This window comes from Lepisosteus platostomus, chromosome 7 (genome assembly GCF_059453375.1).
Source record: "Lepisosteus platostomus isolate fLepPlt1 chromosome 7, fLepPlt1.hap1, whole genome shotgun sequence".
In the NCBI taxonomy this organism is placed as follows: Eukaryota; Metazoa; Chordata; class Actinopteri; order Semionotiformes; family Lepisosteidae; genus Lepisosteus; species Lepisosteus platostomus.
This window is the reverse complement of record NC_142617.1, coordinates 52,115,912-52,135,556: the sequence shown is the minus strand read 5'-3', so window position 1 is coordinate 52,135,556 and position 19,645 is coordinate 52,115,912. Positions and strand designations below refer to the sequence as shown.

Genomic DNA, 19,645 nt, shown 5'->3' with positions numbered 1-19,645 from the left:
ATGGAATGAAAACTGCTAAGAGCTATGATTAGACTTCTGTGCATTACACTGTGGAGACATGCTGAGTGTGATACATTCACTGCTAGAGTCATTTCAGGCCAAGAGCGCCAGCACGTACACAGTCACACACACCCATGGGTGACCAGTGTGTCAGTCTCATTTTCATGCGAGTTCCCACTGTTAGCACCAACACTATTCTTCTTTTAACTCCTCATACACTCTGGGGTTTATGCTTAAATACCCCACTGCTGAACGTGTTTTGGTGTAATAAGTAAGCTAAAAACAGAAACGAAAACAAGACCAGAATGGCCACACTGTACACCAGGTGTGGTCGGTGACTATCTCCCGGTTCAGAGTCAGGTAATAATAATAATAATAATAATAATAATAATAATAATAATAATTGCTTACACTTATATGGCGCTTTTCTGGACACTCCACTCAAAGCGCTTTACAGGTAATGGGGACTCCCCTCCACCACCACCAGTGTGCAGCCCCACCTGGATGATGCGACGGCAGCCATAGTGCGCCAGAACGCTCACCACACATCAGCTATCAGTGGGGAGGAGAGCAGAGTAATTAAACCAATTTATAGAGGGGGATTGTTAGGAGGCCATGATTGATAAAGGCCGATGGGAAATTTGGCCAGGACGCCGGGGTACACCCCTACTCTTTTCGAGAAACACCCTGGAATTTTTAATGATAACAGAGAGTCAGGACCTTGATTTTACGTCTCATCCGAAGGACGGCGCCTGTTTACAGTATAGTGTCCCCGTCACTACACTGGGGCATTTGGACCCACATGAGCCGCAGGGTTAGCGCCCCCTGCTGGCCCCACTAACGCCTCTTCCAGCAGCTGTCCTGCGGGGCAGACCCAAAGCGCGTTGATGTCATTATTGAGCTCAATAAAACAACTGAATCCACAAAGACTGTGTCCTGCTCCTTGGATGAAGGATTTCCCACAATAATTTGGCGCTCAAGTAAGAAGCTCAAGTGAGTTTGGATATAACACCATGTTCTAAGTCAGGGGTTCGAGCTGCATTCTTTCTTTCTAATTCACCTCCATTATGTCCTCCTGCAGTTTTACAATCTTTTGTCTTTTATTTGGGCAGCTGCAAATGTCTGTGGGTTTTCAACTCCATTAAGATTTTAAGAAGGGTTATTTTTGGACCGTGTTTTTGTTTAATTTTAGCAATTGCTATCTAATCTATTGACTAGGTTTGATAGAGGTATTCTTTTTGTCATGAGTCTATTTATTGTTATGTATTCATAGTGACGATTCAGACAGGTATTTCGAACAGCCAGTATTATTGTATTATTGCAATGATGAGCCACATTAAGTGTGGAGTAAAAACCTAATGTTATTTAAATATTTACTGTTGCCGCATATTTGTCTTGATTCTCTGCTGTGACATTCTGCTGGGTGTAATAATAAAGCCTCCCTTGCGTTCTATGTGAGAAAAAAGAAACTGGAGTTTCCTTGAAGTGCCTAGGAGCTCTGGAGACTCAGCCCTACAGCCGTTTCTGCTGCTGTTTGTATTTTGACCAGAAGGGGGCCACCATGCTCTTTTTTCAGTTGAGATGCCTTGGGGAAGATTCATGTCATGGTTAACGAATAATAATGTCACTTTATGTCATGATTTCTTGAAATCTGGAGTGCATGAAGGGCAACACTGCACAAACATCCAAATAATTGTTGGTCCTGTTCTCTGTTGACATGTGAGGAAATGATGCAAGTTAATGGTTATCTGCTAAATAATGTATATTTTTTATGAGTGCTTTTCAACAATGTATGCATAATACAAACATTTCATCTGTCATCTCTCTTATTTTATGCAGAAGCAAAGTAATATTGCACTCGACTATTCTGTTCCTCACTGAATCTATCAAACACGGAGGATTGTTCACATCCCACAGTGCTCCACAGCATTCCAATCACTCCACTGACTCTCTACCAGAGACAGCAGATTGATGAATTCCATGTGCAGAAGCTCCTTGTAGCCTTAATAGCTTGGTGCAGGGGTATCAGACTAAAATCCAGGTGGGCCTAAAGTCTTTTGCTCCATCTGATCTGTAGATACAGTACATAGTTGGTAATTAACTGTATACTGTAACTCTAATACATCTTACCTCACTCTAAGGCATTTTAGGCATTTTATAGACACATGTACCTTAATGAAAGGAATATTTCACCTGCTTCACCTAAAAGACCTTAAGATCCATTCTGAGTAATATAGTCCGTTGTTCTAATTGTTGTTCCCTGATACCAGGGCAGCAACCCTACTCTTTTCAAGAAATGCCCTGGGAGATTTAATGACCACAGAGAGTCAGGTTATCAGTTTTACATCACATCCGAAAGGGACAGTGCCTTTTTACAGTATAGTGTCCCCATCACAATACTGCAGCATTAGGACCGTCACAGGGTGAGCGCCCCCTACTGGACACACTAACACCAGGAGCAACCTTAGCTTTCCCAGGAGGTCTCCCATTGACGTACTGGCCGGGCTCACACCTGCTGAGCTTCAGAATAGGTTCCCTGCAGAGAAATCTGTTCTAGTGGTGCAGATGGGGCAGCATGATGGTGCAGTCCTGAGCACTGCAGCCTCAAACTGCTGGGGCCCCGGGTTCAAATCAGTTCAGAAGGTGGTATCTGTGTGGAGTTTGCATGTTCTCCCCCTGTTCATGTGGGAACATGGACACATTTTCACATTTGTCCTTTACATTTAATTTAAACTTGTACAGTTTCCAGTCAGCGACACTAACACTTCGCTGTGCGCTCTGTTGTATCGTATTGTTAATTATAGTTGGCATTCTGGTTTTCAGTTTACTGTTGAACTGCGCTCCGTTCAGACTTTGATACAGCCGCCGTCAATATAGAATAAAACGGCCTTTCTGCTGCAGCTTGAAAAAAATGCTGGGAAGGAAAAAGTACCAGACAAGAGGAGTGCAGATGAAGCGTGACTGCGAGCTGCGAAGATTTACTTTCTTCTTTCAATCCAGTTAAAAAGAGAAACATACATGCAAAAATAAGAATGTTTAGCTTCTGATTGGACGCTAAAAGAATATACAGTATCGCTCATTATGAAGGAAAGTCCCAGCCTGGACAGGGGGCCGGTGACGTTCATTACTCTGAGGTTGCCAGGGATGGCCCTTTGCCTTTTTCTTTTCCTGCTCCATCTGAAAAAAAAAAAAAGATCCGCATACATCTGGTCTGACTTCATCGAGAGATGCTTTGGAAGCGAAAAAATCCCACTAACCTGGTTCGTCAGGCATAAAAATTTAAGTAATGATCACGGTTCTAATTCGCATAAGATTAATTTCCCAGAATCCGTCAACCGTCTACTGGACAAACTGTATTCACAATTAGTCAACCGAAAACGTGGAGTAATTTTCATCCTGCCTGTTTAAAAACAACTATACGTACTGTATATAGCTATTAAACAAGTTACCTGTTAATCCGAAAACAGTCAATAAGCAAAAAAAGAACGACTGTACCGTCGTATGTTTTTCGCGATCCAGGATCTCATTCGTTTACGGATCAGCAGTTAACTGAACCTTTATTAAAATTATTAGTAATTACTTCGAAGCATCCTGACAACAAATTAAGTAAATAAAAAAAAGTAATAAATCACTACCGAGGCACATTTCTCAGTATTTTTATTTCTTCCATCAGTTATATTGTAACGCATAATATTAATAATGCCGGCCGCCTTCCGGGAACCAAGGTTCGGTCACGATTTGACAGAGAACAGCTGCTCACTTTTAATATTTAATTTGGGTGGTCAGCACAGATTGGTATTCAGAAGGAAACATACAATTATTTTAAATAAGGGCAGCCAAAAATTATTTAAAGATGCACTTTTCGAATTACGTTATGTTACCATGTTGATGAAAAACGCGTTGGGCGAGCACTCCGGTCATTCTCTGCTTCTTACAGGAACATCCCCTGCGCTTCACAGGTGTCTGGTTTTCCATATCAGAATGCGAAACCTGTTTGCATGACGACGAAAATATTAACAAAAAGTCAAATTTCTTTGTCATCAACGTGTATTTTGAGTTTTTCGTCCTCTGTACAGAGTCAGGGTGGAGTCAAACTTTGAATATGTTGTGCTCGAAGTATAATTTTCAGTTGGCTTGCAGGAAGAATTAATTTAACAAGTGCATTATTGGCTCCCTCCCTGGGACTTGAGAGCAGCGTGAAACGGGAAACAAAGAAAAACAGGAAAAACAGGAAGCTTAAATTGCACCAGAACTGGGAATGGTTAATGTTTTAAAAAGCTAAAGAAAACTAAATTTACCATATATTGTGTTTGTCAGTGCGCTCAGTTCAATGTATCTGCAAAGCTGTTTAAGTGTAATTTCCCTGCTTTGTTGTGAACTGTTGCATATGTTCTCTAGACTGCTTACTATTTTCCAGAAATGAATAGATCAGCCATTTTCTAAGCTCTTCAGACAAGGCAAAGTACACCTTGGATGGGACATCCAAATCTTTTTTAAGACTTATGCAGGAAAGAAAGCATTTGTGCTTTTGATTTTGTCCAAAAAGTACTTTATTCCACAGCAATATTGAAAAATGTAATTAAAAAAGAAATCTGTGACCACAACTAGCCTTCTTGAATTGGTGTATCTAGATTATTTTTTATATATGGTATACATGTTGTTTTTCTTTTAGAATGGACACATTTATCTTGTTCTATTTTGATCCCCTACTTTGATTCCTGTTATGCCAGTTTGGAGACTCTTATGGTGGTCACGGAGTTCAGCTGCACAGGCCTGTGTTGTATGATCCTTCTCTAGGCCGTGGGCTTGCTGTGGGTTGCTCCCCAGACAGATTTCTGTCCTGTCTTTGCTGTGTTTGCCTGGCACTTCTTGGAAGGGCTACAGCCCCACTATATATATTCTGGCACCACAGGCTTGTCATCTGCACCCCCATATTCACCTTGCAACACCCTCAGATTTTACTGCCTCATCTTCTCAGGGCGATTCAGTGCCTAAGACTGGATGCCTGTGACCAGCGTTAGGGAGCGAACCATCCTTTAATACACTGCTTTGTCAAAGAAAAGTGGGAGGATTTGTTTCCAAGCTTTTATTCCCTGCTCGGTTTTCACTACTTCCTTTTAAAGATCCGAGTGTGAATAGCCCAGGAAGAGATCACCCGGAATCCAACACCCCAGCTGGAGTGCAGCTCAGGTTTATTTTTTACTTTCCCTTTTCGGTGGTAAATCATTAGTTCTTGCATTTGCTTACTGAACCAAAAACCAGCAAACCAAGAGAACGTTTCTTGCTCGGTTGCGTCACAATTATCCACGGCTCCATTTTCCAGCAGTAAAAAGAACTCACCTTGGTATTTACATGCGCCTGGAAGCGCAGGCTCGGTCAGACTGGCCAAGGAACAGCCATCAATTCCGCTGCATTGCTCTCCAGCGTCTGAAGCAGGAGGGAGCAGCTTCAGCGAGGCGGCAGGGCAGGGGGCGTTAACACTGTGTAGCACAAATCCGTGTTCCTTGTCCGCTTCCCTCAGTATGGGGTGCAACAGGGGCAGCCTGTTGAGTTCATCTGGAAAATTATTTTTATTTTCATTATTGATGATGAGGATGATGATGATGGGGAATGGCTTGCTATCTGGCTAGGAAACTGCTGAAGCTTTCCTATGATTAGAGAATTCTTGCATTATCGATGATGAGTGGTGGCTTGACACTTGGCTAGGAACACCTCTACTGATTCTAGAATTAACCTTAGTAGTCCTGGCATCTGTTGTAATGGACACATGCATGTTCTGTATTAAAGAAAAGGCAAATCTAAAGTTCTAAACTGAAATGGAACTAAAACCAAAGCCCTAAAAAGTTGTAATAAATGGGTGCACTGATAGCAATTAAACTGGGGGAAACATCAGGCCTTGAGTCTGATAAGGGACTGAGCCATACCTATCAGCAGTGAAGCATGGGGAGTAGATCTATACAGTGCTAGTGCTTCTTCGTGTCTTTGTTTCTGAGAAGACATTGATCTCGCTTTATCAGGAACATTGCCATACGTGAATTTAGGAATGGGGGCGGTAGTTAACAAACAGGTTATCCGTGCATTTTTTCTTCTGCAGAAGGCAAGTCAGGTTTTGGTATGGTTGTGTTGAAAGTTTCATAGTTCTAATCCCTGAACGGGTATGTACAGTAGGGTCAAGTCCTGAGAACAGCTCCAATGACACGCTGTTCCTAGAATATTTTTTTTTCCTGCCAGCTGGACTGTAGAGGCAAGCAAGAAAACAAATGCCTCATTGACCATCCGCTCGCTTGCCAGCATCTGATCTTTTTCCCCAGTGTAAAATATTGAGCTACAAAAGGGGGAGAGATTATGACTTTGTCCCCACAGTGAGCACATCCCTGGGGCCGATGCTGGATTTAAAAATTCTCTGCTTATTTCCTCTACAGTACACATTGTATTTTCTTTCTCCTTGACACATGATGGGAATAACATGAAATGGGTTTGAATGAGAGAAGTAATTAAGAGTTAGAACATCTGTGACAGTATATTCTGTCTTGCGAATAGAAAATTGGTTCTGTGAATTCTCTAAAGCATTAAAATGTCCTTTTCTATACAGCCATTCATCTATACATTGAATTTTTACCTCTAAAAAATGTGATCTGTTTCTTGAATTGTCTGCGTTAGAAACCCATACTCCATCCATCCATGAGCAGTCCACTTTTCCTGGAGAGGCATGGTGAAATCCTGTACTCAGCTATTCAGTTTCTAATAGGCTGTTCTGGTCTTGGCATTATTCTTCACAGGGTAAAATATTGCAAGACTTTGATTGCACTAATGGTTCACTTCTGACAACGGAGTTGGTGAAACAATTGGTTGTTTCTTGCAAGCCAGAGTCGAGAAGGGTCACTGTCAGTAAAGCACTGAGAAAGATTACCTCACATTCTCCCTTGTACTGCCTCCTGACTTGTTGATACCTATGTGCTCTTTTCTTTAAAAAAGGCAAAAGCTCTGTGCACGAATAGCCATGAATGCCTCTTTTCACTTCCCTGAGTTACCAGTGGAGGAGTTTACAGACATGTTTGTGACGTGGCAAGCATCATGTTTAACATGCTATAGCTGTAATTCTACAACCTGTATTTGAATACAGGAACTGTAGGCAGGAGACACCCTTTTGTCTCACTAAGACAGGAGACAGGAAACAGGGAACAGACAGGGCCACATGCCTTATTTATAACTAATACCGGAGACAGGGGACAGACAAAGTCATACCCTATAGTCTCACTGATACAAAAGATGGGCCAAACAGGGCCAAACTCTATAGTCTTGCTGAGACAAGGTAAAGGCAAGGCTAAACCATTTAGTCACAGTGAGACATTCTGCCCCTTGTCTTTCCTGTAGACACAGCCTGAAACTGCATGAAATCTCATACCCAAAACAGAGAGAGGTTAGGCGACTGAGCCTCACCTCCACACAAAAATATTACACAGATTAAAGCAATTGAATACTCCCATTTTGCCTACATTCTAGCACACAAGATTTCCAGCTTTGATCCTTTGTAACATAGAAATTTAGATGCAATTTGATTCCTAGTGGTTTAGAAATGAATCAACATGCAAACTTTGTGGGCAGGTGTCAAAGCATTTAAATTAAACCTTGTACACAATGTATTACCGGAAGATAGCATGTTGTAGCCATAGAGATCCTTGTCAGTACAAGATAAAATAAACTGTTTCAAATAGAGCAGAGTTCCCTTCGGTACAGTGAGCAATGGGGGTAATGAACACAAGGCAATATATCTAATGGGCCCAGCACACTGTATTAACTGTACATTAAACAGATTGTAATAAACATGAGCTGTAAGCACAGTGGGGACACTTCTACAGCTATTGCTCTTTCCTTTGGCTCACAGCTCTGAACTGCATGCCTGACTAGGCAGTCGCACCTTTTTTGGGAAAGAATACATGTAGCTTCATCGTATTGAGGCTAGGAAGCATGCTTCTTTTCACTGAATTTTACCCTTTAATGTCGAAGGAAGTCAAGGAGGACAAATATTTTACAGCATATTGTCATATATCTAAGAAGTTAATAATTTCATCTTATTTTTTATCTTTAAATGTAGTTTTCTTACCAAAACTGAAATGGCAAAACATTGTGTTTCTCTTTTTTTCTCTGAAAACAATATATAAATACTGTGTCTCTTCAGCTTTTGAGATTGGATTTGGAATAGTTAATAATCTTAGTGTTATTTCAAATATATTTTTTGTTTGGAGTTTGGAGTTGTCTTAGTCTTAAGAGCTTTACAGTATATTCCTAATTGAACATGAAATATGCTATGGCATTAGATATTTTATCACAGTGAAATTTATAACACATCCTGTATAATTAAAACAGGATTATCCTACCTTTTCCGTATGCTACTCACTCTAAATCATTTGTAGATGAGATTAAATCATGTAGAGAGTGTATTGGAGACATAACAAGCTTGACAACATAATATTTCAAGACACGTCTGGATGAGGTCGTCAGATCAATTAGCTCCTAAAGAGCAATCGAGCCAGAAAAGCAGGAGAGCCATTTCTCATTTCCAAACTCTCTTAAGTGTGCGATCTCTGTCTCCCTTCATTTCACTGAATTTAACACCTACTGTACCTTCAGTTTGTCTGTAGCGTGAGTTTCCTCCCACTGTCCAAACACATACCGGTCGGTTAATTGGCTTCTGGGAAAACTGGCCCTGATGCGAGTGTGTGCGTGTTTATGTCTGTGTGTGGCATGTGATGGACTGGTGTCCCATCCAGGGTGTATCCTGCCTTGAGCCCCTTGTTTGCCAGGTTACCCTCCAGCTCCCCAGGGACCCTGCACTGGACAAAGTGGCTAAAAATGAATGAATGAATGAATGAATGAATGAATGAATAGATGGATAATGATGCCACTGCATGGCTCCCAAAGCAACCTGAAAATCTGGCTGCAGCTCTGTCTGTAGTTAAGAACAGAAACAGAGCCAGCACAGGATTCCACATGCTGTTCCAGTACATACTGATGAGGCATACAATCATAAATGTAATTTAGGGTTGGCAATATAAAACCTTTTCTAAAGGCTGACAGATTTCTAAAGAGCAGATCGGAGAATACCCAGGCTTTGAATGGTCTTGAAAAAAATAACAACATCTCCCCTTTGGCTGAATTGCTTTTGTCCTATAAAGAAGGAATTAATAAAGGCTTAGCAGCCCCATTTATAGAAAGAACCATACTGATGTAATAAACTTTTGCAATATTTCACAGTTTACTATTTATGTACTATACAACTGCTACCAAGACTGGGGACTACATGATCATTAAATATTTCTGATTTTTTTGCATTTGAACATTCTAATACTTGTAGTTTAGGAAACTGCAAGCAAACCTTTTACTAGTCCTGCAGCATGGAATATATTATATATTTTTAATTTCATCCTTGATTCAACCAGTTGAGTAAATGGAGAAAAAAAATGTTATTTACATGATAAGCTGGAGAGTACCTACTGTACTCAGGCAGCAGTGTGTACTGGAGCACTATGAGTAAATTAGAACATAAGAAAAGTTAGAAATGAGAGGCCATTCAACCCATCTAGCCCATCTGTTAGTTACTGTAGTACCAGATTTATCTGAGAATCTCATCCAGCTGTTTCTTGAAAGAATCCAGACTCCTACAACTCTTTCAGTTAAGAAGAAATAGAGATCGAAACTGTTCTCAGTTTAAAAGGCACTTCAATGTCATTTCCACTTGTGTCCGCTGGTTTTTTTTTCACTGCTGCATCTGAAGAAATGTACTGGGTTGACTTTTGATGCCTATCAGGGTAATGAATACAGAAATTGTACCAGATTCCCTCATATTACCTTGCTGAAGGGTACAATAACAGAGCCCTACCATGAACTTCACCCCACTGCCCTGTGCCCAGAGTCCAGGCGGGAGTCTAGAGCCCTAACCTTACTAACTAAGCTATTTTCACCCTGTTGCCCCAGCAAAGGAGCTCATTTGTTATGGAAAAAGGCTGACCACATATTTGAGCAGGATTGTTCTTGACGTACGACTGGAAGATTGTTTCCAAATCCCAGGTCAGACATTGCTGTTGTGCCCTTGTGCAAGACTCTTCACTCATATTGCACCAATAAAATACCCAGCTGTGTAAATGGTTGCTTATGAAGACACCTTGCATGAAAGGATCTGACCAAGCCACTATCAACTGTCATGGTCCCGGTCTGGTTTAACAACACTCCCGGCATCACCAGCTGTGTTGAAATGACAGGCTGACAGGATCCATCCAGCTTCACCGTCAACCACATTTTTAGGGGGTCACATTGAGCCAGAGCCTAACCTGCAAAGTAGTAGGAGGACTACTCCCTGGAGCAGCAGTCCATCTCAGGGCCCAAACATTCATTCACAGTAGGTGTAGGGGTGGCAAGTGAGAGACACCAGTTCACCAGGGGCGGCGTGTCTGTGGAATGCGGGAGGAAAATCCTCACGAACAAAGACAAAGAATATTCCCGGTGCATCCCTCACTTCAAAACTGTACTAATTAATTTGTTTTAACGAGTAACAAATTGCAAGTTTTTACTTTACATAATACAGTTTTAATATAGTACGAAAGATTTTACATATTTTCACGAAATCGCCGTGCAGCCCCTCGAAGTGTCCGTTCTACGGAACTCTGAACGGCTTTTTAAGCGTTCACATACTTTTCCACAAGTCTCCTACGCTTGTTTTTAAATTAGCAGCAAAAAGAAACATTTCCTTTGTGAAGTTAAAAAAAAATCTATAACCTCGCCGTTTTGCCTAAAACATTTAGCTGTAAATGTACGGGAGGCTAGAAACCCTCCAACTGGCGCTCAGGTGAATCAAGGAATCAACCACTCCCCAGGTAACGATGACGTCGCGAAATAACCGCCCAGGTTGCGCCAGACGTCTCCAGAGCCAAGGTAGTATCCCAGTTTCCGAGGAAGTCCCACCTTAATAACTGGGTTGATTGGTTAAGGTTTGAACATGGGATAGCAGTTCTCCTCACTATTGGCTAGGATAAATGTCTGTTTAGGAGCAGGTCACTGCTCGGTACTGGGGGGCGTCAGGTGGAAAAGGTCTGTGTTTGGGAGAAAAGTGGAGTGAATTTAAAGGAAAGGGGAAATCGAGCTGTTTTGGGAAATTCCACTTCTTCTCTTCGTCGTAGTCGATTCTGCAAGAGAAGCGGGGGTGCTGTCCAAAACTTTCTGTGAAAATGAAGAGCCTGAAGAATCGATTGAAGAAGCAAGAAGTTACAATCTCTGTAAGTTCATTCTCAGTTCTCCGCTCAGATCCTGTCTGAACATACCTGAGGGTTGTAGCTGCGCTGAAAATTGACTTTAGAGTTTGTTTAGGAAGGAAGCAACTGACTTGGAACAAGACAATCTCGTGTGACTAGACATATATAGGTATTAAATAAACCCCCCCACAAAAAGCTGAATTTTGACAGTAAAGGAAATTGCCTTTTTGCAGACGGTGTGCTATTTTTTCTATGCTATTTTTAATTTTGTAAAAGAAACGTATTTTTATTGTACCCGGGTGTCGTTTTGCCTGTTGTTTTAATATGTACATGGCTTCGACTTTCACGAACCTTTACTGGCATATTAAACACTCGTGGCTGATCGTTTCTGAAACCGGTCCTCTTTCCAGTTTTGCTGTCAGTGGGAGTTAATTTTCTCCCTCTTTAGAAAACCCGAAACGTGCGCTTTTTGTCCGTCTGGTACATTAAAAAATAAGTATGTGAAACAAGCATGCCTTTTATCAGACGTGAATTTTCTGTCCGTGTAAACGCATTGTCCGTGGAGTGGAGCACGCACATTCTAATAAGGTAGAAGTGTATATAGGCTACTAAACAAAAGGCACATGTCTAGTGTAGGGTATTCTTTTAAATTTCGGAAATAAAGTAGGTAATGGGTGCACTTGTTTAGTCACCTTGCTGGAGATGAATGAAAATCGGTACAGTGCATTACCAGTGCCAATCTGCTTTTAAACCTCATTGCAGTCGATTGATGAAGGAATTTATTTTTAAAATTTAATCGAATTTAGCTCGAGTTGCTGAGCCAGTGGCAGGAGACTGTTGTGTTGCCGAGTTTTCTTCTATTCTAGGTTTTTTTTTGCTGTTGTTTCCCCATATCCCATAGGAGTCAGTGTAACGTAAATGACACTTTCCCTGCAAGATGTTTTGTTTTCCAACCGATCTTTCAGTGCCATATAAAATGACTGTATACTGAGGAATTTATTTGTGTACAACCTATCAGATTAGTCAGGGAATACAAATCATCAAAGCCCACTTGGAGTTTCAGTAAAGGGCTGTAGAAACTATGCAACTACTGTACAGTCAGTAAGTACTTTCACACCTGATAAGGGGCAGTTTCCCTGATCCAACAGTTACTCCAGGAGCACATGAGACACTTTGTGAATCTTCCCTTCAGCCTCTCAGCTTGTGCTGTCTCTGGGATGGTTGGAAATAATGGCTGATGAGGTCTTGATGTAGTTTAGGCCTACTGTTGAGATATTTGAGCTAGTTATGCGTGTTAAAGTCCTAAGACTCTGCCATGAGCAGTCATGCAGGCGTGGTCTGTACTGCGGGAGAGATTCAAGTGGTCTGGTAGAGAAACCGATGAGCCCGCCAACACCCACTGTCCACACCCTGGCTGGTTCTCTGCATCCGTGTGCGGTTCTGCGTACTCTCCCCTGCAGTCCTCACTACCAGACTTTGCACGTCCACATTGTCTGTTGAGTGTGCATCTATAAATGCCAAAGACTTTATTTAAGCCTTATCGGGACTGCTGACTGTGTTTTTTCTCCCAAACTGGAGCATAAATGAAAAATGAGCCTGGCATGTTTTTACATGAGCTGTTTTGAAGGCTGGTGTTATTTTAATTCATCTTGATTTCCATCTGCAGTTATGCAGGAGTGTTTCACCATGTTAGGAATTGAGAGAAGATTCAAGGAGATGTTTAGCATTGTTTGCTAGCCTTTAGATGTAGACCGTTTATTTCAGTCAACATTAATTCTAATGCCTAGAATTTCAGCATCTGATTAACTCTTACAAGGATAAGGTGAGACATCAGGTGGGGTGTTTGTAGACCCACCAGTTATTTATATATATATACTGTATACACACATCTCCTTGCTCTTGGGGAATTTAAAAAAAGCAATTCTGAACAAATTGTTTGAAACTTGGTGTTGGACTACATCAGAAAACATGATCTGATTTTGGGCTGTGTAATCTGTCTCTGAACACTTCCAGTGTGCATAGTGTCAACATGATGCTCCTCCAGAAAAAAAAAAACTGCAGCTTTTGTTTGTATAGTACAACTGGCTCATGAGAGTGATGTTCTGATCAAAATGCGTCTGTGAATATGTTATTAGGAATTAGTGTAACTGGAGTTGGAGCAGTTACAGAGCCATCTCTAGTGTAAATTTGATTATTGTGACCTTTGTGAGGAAGTGGGTTAAGTATTGTTTTTACACAAGCCCTATTTGCAACCCTACTTGCACCCATTCTAGGAATAAAGAGAGCGCTTGAATCTTGAAAATGTACAGTTGACCCTTTTTTACTACCAAGGTACTGTATTTCAGCCATGTATAGGCTCGAGTATATTTCTAATTTAAAATCCTTGTTGTAATCTTATAAGGTGTGTTGTTGTCTACTTGTAAGTTTCCAATCTTATATTAAGATCCTGACCTTTAAAAACACAAAGAAATGTCTGAAGGAGTGAACTAATCTTGTACCCCTAGTGGTAACAGTCCCTCGTGAACTTGCAATCTGAAGCTGAAAGGTATTATTTGCATTTGGCCTTTATAAAACTGAATGTGCGCTCTAACCTGCAGTCAGCTTTGTGCTGCAATGGAGATTTGATTTATTATTTTGACTGTTGTCTTTCACTCAGTTGGGTTCTCAGTTGATCTGTACAACAGTTTTTTTTGTTGAAAACATTAGGGCTGGAGGACCTGTTTGGTATTTGTATTTCAAACAGCATAACAATGGGCTGTGCAGGTAAAGGGTGCTCTGATATTTTCGATTTGCAGTGTTTACATGCGACACTGTCACCATTTCTCTGTGCTCCCTTGACAAGTGTCATCTCCTTTTTAACAAGGTGACATTTGTACAGCAGCAGACAAAGGGAAGATATCATTTGCGTTTTAACTTGCAGATAAAATTTGTACTTTCTCTGAAATGGATGCAGCCACCCACACTGAGGTGTGGCAGAGAATGTCTTTCAAGATTACTTCCATTTCAATTATAACTTCAAATGGAATTGATTTTTTTTTTCTCCAAGGTGCCTTATGTAAATCGCCAGCTATTCTGTCTAATCATTTTGATCCTTCCTTTGTTGAAGGCAGACCTGTGCTTGAATGTTCTTTTCAGAGCACCTGACATTCTGCCTCACGGTTGATCAAACTGAGAGGCTGGGGGCAGGATGGATGGAGCAGATTTCTAGAACCAGGAATTACGGTGTACCTGCCTGTCCAGGTGTCATTCATGCCAGCTCCCAGGATTAAAACATCACTGGCATCGCTTTTCTCACAGTGTCGTTGGAATTCTGCTCAGCTGAACCCACACTGTGGCAGTTCCATTGAACAAACGTGTGTATTTTGCAGCAATTAATGTCCAAAGCCCCGGTGCCTGGGGTAGAATTTGTTGTTTGTGAGCCAGTTCTAAGACAAATGGTCTTTTCAGGAACTTTGTGAAATGGGAGTCTGGTTAGACAAACACTGGTATTCATCTGCAGTGCACAGTCCCAATGACAATTGTGCCCTTGGTGGTTAGAGGTTGTGAAAACTGACACAGTTGAAACATTTTGACACTGAAAGCAGTTTCACTGATGCTTAATTGTTCCTCACATGTCCACGCATTACCAGAAGAGACTGCCATATTCACGTGTGAGCCTAAAGTTCTCAAATTGTTGCATCCCCAGGCGCAGTTTCAATTAAAAAGCTTCTTTGTTCAATTTTTACGTTTTTTTCCTGATAAAACTCAAAATGTCTAATTTAAAATAATATTTTTCCCTTGCACAGCAGTTAACCTCCCTTGCACTTTTCTGTGCTAATTTGGAATCTCCCGTGGGTGATGTTTATTGGTTTTAACACGTCCAAATGCTGTTCACTGTGCGTGTTGGAGATGCACCTGCTTCTCTCTTTGGTTTCCTGTTCCTGGATTCGTCCCCTGGCAAGTGAATGCGTAACAATCAATATATCCTAATGCACAGAACAACTGTGACTGATTTATGAGTTACCCAACAGCCGGTAACAGTGAACGGAAAGAACAGCAAAGCCATGCCCGTTTGATGCCCATCCAAACCACATGGCAGGTTCCATCCTGGGAAACCCGCAAAGAGCTGGAAATTTAATATTTCTTATAACAGGTCCAAATTCCGTAAGGTTGAATCACAAAATCCAAATCTTTTTTTCTCAAGAGATTACAGAGAAAATGCTCACATTTGAGCTTTGTGTCACGGGGGCCAAAATAATCACAGCTGCTTATTATTAAACCAGTTCTACAGTAGAAACTTGTTTATTTGTTGGTTTTCCATGCTTTCTCCAAAAAACTGTGTACAGAATTACACGAAGCATTCTTGTACAGAAATCTTGTCTTCTTTTAAACTGTAAGATGAGATCTGAAGGTTACATTTAGGATCGTGTGCAGCAAGTAGGCAGTTTGATTGCCCTCTGGTTTTAAACAGACATCTGAAACAACTGGGGAGTTTTCACATTTTGTGATCTCAAGCAATTTGCAGGGATACGTAGAATCATCCGTTCTTGGACATGTAAAAAGCAACAGCCAACCAGTGGGATCATTTCAATTTCAGCATTCCCACAGCACCCCAGCCTAAAGTGAGGAACATTTAATGAACGCAACAGTGTCTGCCTTTGGAAAGCAAATTGCTTGAATTCTCAACCGCTTCTCTTTTTGAGGACTCCAGTTCCAATGAGGTGAACAGTCAAGCCATGCTTCTGTGATGATGTGGTCTTGAGCAATCTTGAGCCAGCCCAAGCTTGTTTGTTGGCGTCTCTTCGCTGAATCTGGAGCGCGTGCGATTGATCATTATATAGATTGCTTTTCAAGCATTAGGGAGGCCCTGACACTGATAGATATGGTGTTGGGGGTGTTTGGACATGTAAGAGAAGGCCTGAGCAAGCTGAAGTGAAAGGCTTCTCTTCAAGCCTGTACTAAACAAAAGAGAAGGCGATGTTTATTCACAAATGCATTGTACAACTGCCTTTCTGTGGTGCCACTCCCTGTTCAAGAATGTTTGTAAGCAAGTAATTGCAAAGAGCAGCTTTTCACCTGTTTTCTGCATAAACTGCTCCTGCTGGTTAAGGTTAAAGTGACTTGAGAATCATGAATAACTAGGCACTTTCTGTAAACAGCCTTCATCTCCAAAATGGTGCTAACATGAAAATGGAATAATGTTGTGAGTCATTTCTTTATGCCTGCCATGCGAGGTGTTCGTAGATGACCTAGGTCTGTTCTCAGGTGATTGCACTTACTGATCTGTTTGGCCCTGACTACCCATGTGTGCAAAAGGTCAATTCTTGCTCGTTTCTAAAGCTTACCATAGTATCTTTTTACTGTCCTAACGATGACAGAAGGTAATTGAAGCCAGCTGAAACCACTGATTAGGCCTACATTTTAATCTATGAATGTCACAACATACACAATCCTCCATGTCCTGTTCATGAATCACCATGGCCGAGTGTTAAAATGGTCCCTTATAAGCGAAGGTTGTGAATACTCATCTGTTTTTTTTTACATGAGAATTACGGTCTTGAAAAGCACAGAACTTTGGCCTCCATGAGCTTATCCTAGCATGAGTAAACCCTGAAGAATTTCCAGCAATGAGCAGTGAGCTCCTTGAAAGCTTCCTGCACTGAGCTGGAGCGAGAGGTCAGAATTCACTCTGGTCAGGGCTGTGCTTTTGTTATATGGGTAGAGCAGCTCAAATCCCTTGTGCACTTAAAGGCTAGACAGGCGATTTTGTTAAATATAATATTTGCTTGTACTTGAAGAGGTGGGGGGCGGGGATAGGTTTTCTTTACAATTAATTGTTTTACAACTGTCGTAAAAATAAGGGTGGCCTGCATTTGTAAAGCATTTTCATCCCGTTGGATCCCAAAAGCTTTGCATACAGAAGAAGAGCCACTTCACCCACCCGTAAACTACCTGGATGATGCATAGCAGGTCTGGTGGAGAACTGAGGAAAAAAATCCTTCAGTTAAATTAAGTGAAAAGTCATAGTGCCACATGCCAGTTGTGGAAGTTGAGGCTGGACTTGCCTTGCAAACCTCTAACCTCTCTTAATACTGCTGTGTGATTGTGAGGGTTGTTCTGGGCTTCTTTGCCAATTGCTTTGGAATTTTGTCCCTTTTGGTCCACAGACATTGGCCCTAGTGTGCATTTTTTCTTTTGTTTTATAACCTTTCTTCTTGACCTTGTGTACTTTGTACATGTCAAACTACATATTCAGTCCTGTCAAGTGCTGGAATCCCATCATGTTGGAGTTGTGAATTATGTCATTGGCTGTATATTTGACTCTTAAGTGCTTGAATTTAAAGACCTGGACTGGAAAACTGAGTCCTTATGTGCAATCCTCCTCTTAAATCATGTCTATGTATTTTCCTGTAGGGATTTCTGAGGAAAGCAGTATCTCCGTGTGTGTGTGTGTTCCTGTGAGGGGCCGTCTCCGTGGGGAGTGTGGAGGTTACTGTGAAGAGGGTCAAGAGGCTCAAGGTTATCTGGCAATGAAGAAGCCAGGACAGGCTCAGCAGTTTTGGGGACTGCCTGTTAAAACACGTTCTCTCTTGACCCTGGGAGTGTTAGGGAGTTGTGCAATATCTGGGTGTAAATCACTGCAGATATTAGTGGTGTTTTTTCTCTCCCCTCCCAAACTTTGCAGCCAAAGAAACACACTCCGCCTCCGTCTTCCCTCGAGTGCTCCATTCCAGGACCGGAAGAGCTGGGAAGCGCCTCGCCCAGGCAGTTTGTTCGGTGTCTGTTACCAAGCGGAGTGGTGGAGCTGTCAGCAGTTTGTCTGAAAGAGGAGCGCCTGTGTTTTCAGGGTTACTGGGAGAGGAGAAAAGGAAAAGAGACCAAGACTTTAAAGGGCTGTTTGGTTGAGCCACAGCAGAAGAATTCTTCTGAATTTGTCAGTGTTGCTTAAGGCAGGCTCAGGCCTGAATGGGGAGTGGGTGTATGGGTGAGGGGGTGTGGGGGCTCAGGCAGAGGTAGGGACTGTGGGAGAGAGAGCTCTCTTGCTGGGATGCTGAAACTGCAGGGCTACCCAGTACAGCAGTAGTGTGTGTTCTACAGTATGATTGCTAGCAGATTACATCTCTTAATGTCTGTAAAATCAAAGCCTTTTTAATTCTGTGGTATTAATTGACACGCGCTCCGAAAGCTGCACAGTGTTCCTTAAGCAGTCAAAAAACAAATCATCGTATTCAGTTTCTTCATCTTTGAATTCTTTTGCCCCACAATGTTTCATGTGCTGTCACTGAGCCCTTTCTTGTTTTATTAAGAACTTATCTTTCACGCAGTGTCTTTGCAGTTTTGCTCTACAACCTCAAGAGACCAGCGTTATCCCTTAGATGTGCCTCAAAGGGACCTGTGAAATGTTTTTTTTTCTTTCCTGGTCTTGTTTTCTAAATGTGCTTTCACAAAAGACATTCACAATCAGATTTTGCTAGATGCTTCCTTTCAAATACTGATTTTAGACCGGTTAATGTTTAAAGATCGATACATACAAAATGAGAGCTTCGAATCTTGCTTATTTGAATTTAAAATGACAGAAGAATTAAATCCAGTCAGTTACCAAATGCAGGAAAAGATTTTTCAGCTGCACAGTTGTAAAGTTTCTGGAATAAATTACATCTTTTTGCCCCTTCATGTCTTGTGGGTTTTTTTATGTTAAATCTGAAGCATGCTGTAAAAGAATTTTGGGTTCTTGTGCTAGATACTCTTGTATTGTCCTGGTTTTAACACTAAGGAGGTTCAGCTTTCCCTTAACGTGGTAAGATTGTGTACAGAGGTGAAAAGGGGATGCTTGCTCTTATTTGGGAGTTTTATTATTGATCGTTTTTTCAAAACCGCAACTTCCAAATTCTCCTCATATTCGCTTTTTCCCAGGTTTTTAATTAGAATGGCCTAAAGCGAAGGAATAAAAATCCTCTAGACATTCCCACCGCATGCAGTCTTGGACTGAACTGAAGAAAGCTGAGGCCTGCCAGCAGCCCGCGTGCGCTGTGAAAAAGAAGGGCGTACCCCCTGTGGACGCCACAGGAAGCGGCGCCTCGGTCCTCCTGCCAGAAAATCAATTCAGGAACTGGTACACCACTTCTTTTTTTTACATGAAAGTAGGAAAATAAATGATTCATCCATTGACAGGGCAGCAATACCTTTAAAGTGCCAGTGTTGAAAAGTCTGTCCCGGGAGACGGGGAGAATTTTCAGCACTTCTTTTCATTTTTCGTTTTGATTTGCATTTGGAAAAAAATAAAAATGAGCAAATGAATTCCAACCCTCAAAAAGAAGGCTCGTGCGCACCTAAATTAGTTACTGGGACAGAAATGGGTGAAACCTCTTGATTTTAACCGTGATTTCCAGCATTAGCCCAAAACAGAAGGAGAGAATGTA

At 41.5% G+C, this 19,645-nt stretch overlaps 1 protein-coding gene and 1 long non-coding RNA gene across 2 annotated transcripts in view; one reads left to right on the top strand and one right to left on the bottom strand.

Annotated features, from left to right (window-relative positions):
- Positions 1 to 2,701: 2,701 nt before the first annotated feature.
- On the bottom strand, positions 2,702 to 4,168 carry LOC148659178 (uncharacterized). Its single transcript, XR_015940581.1, has 2 exons — positions 3,882 to 4,168; positions 2,702 to 3,177 (listed from the first exon to the last, which is right to left on the bottom strand). It is a non-coding gene; the product is annotated as an uncharacterized LOC148659178 (long non-coding RNA).
- Positions 4,169 to 11,040: 6,872 nt separating this feature from the next.
- The window catches only part of LOC148659177 (uveal autoantigen with coiled-coil domains and ankyrin repeats-like), a 55,384-nt gene continuing 46,779 nt past the window's right edge, over positions 11,041 to 19,645 (top strand). The window contains exon 1 of the mRNA XM_088641151.1: positions 11,041 to 11,270. Within this exon, the coding sequence (XP_088497277.1) occupies positions 11,223 to 11,270 (48 nt within the window). The 5' untranslated portion in view covers positions 11,041 to 11,222. The remainder of the gene's footprint in view (positions 11,271 to 19,645) is intronic.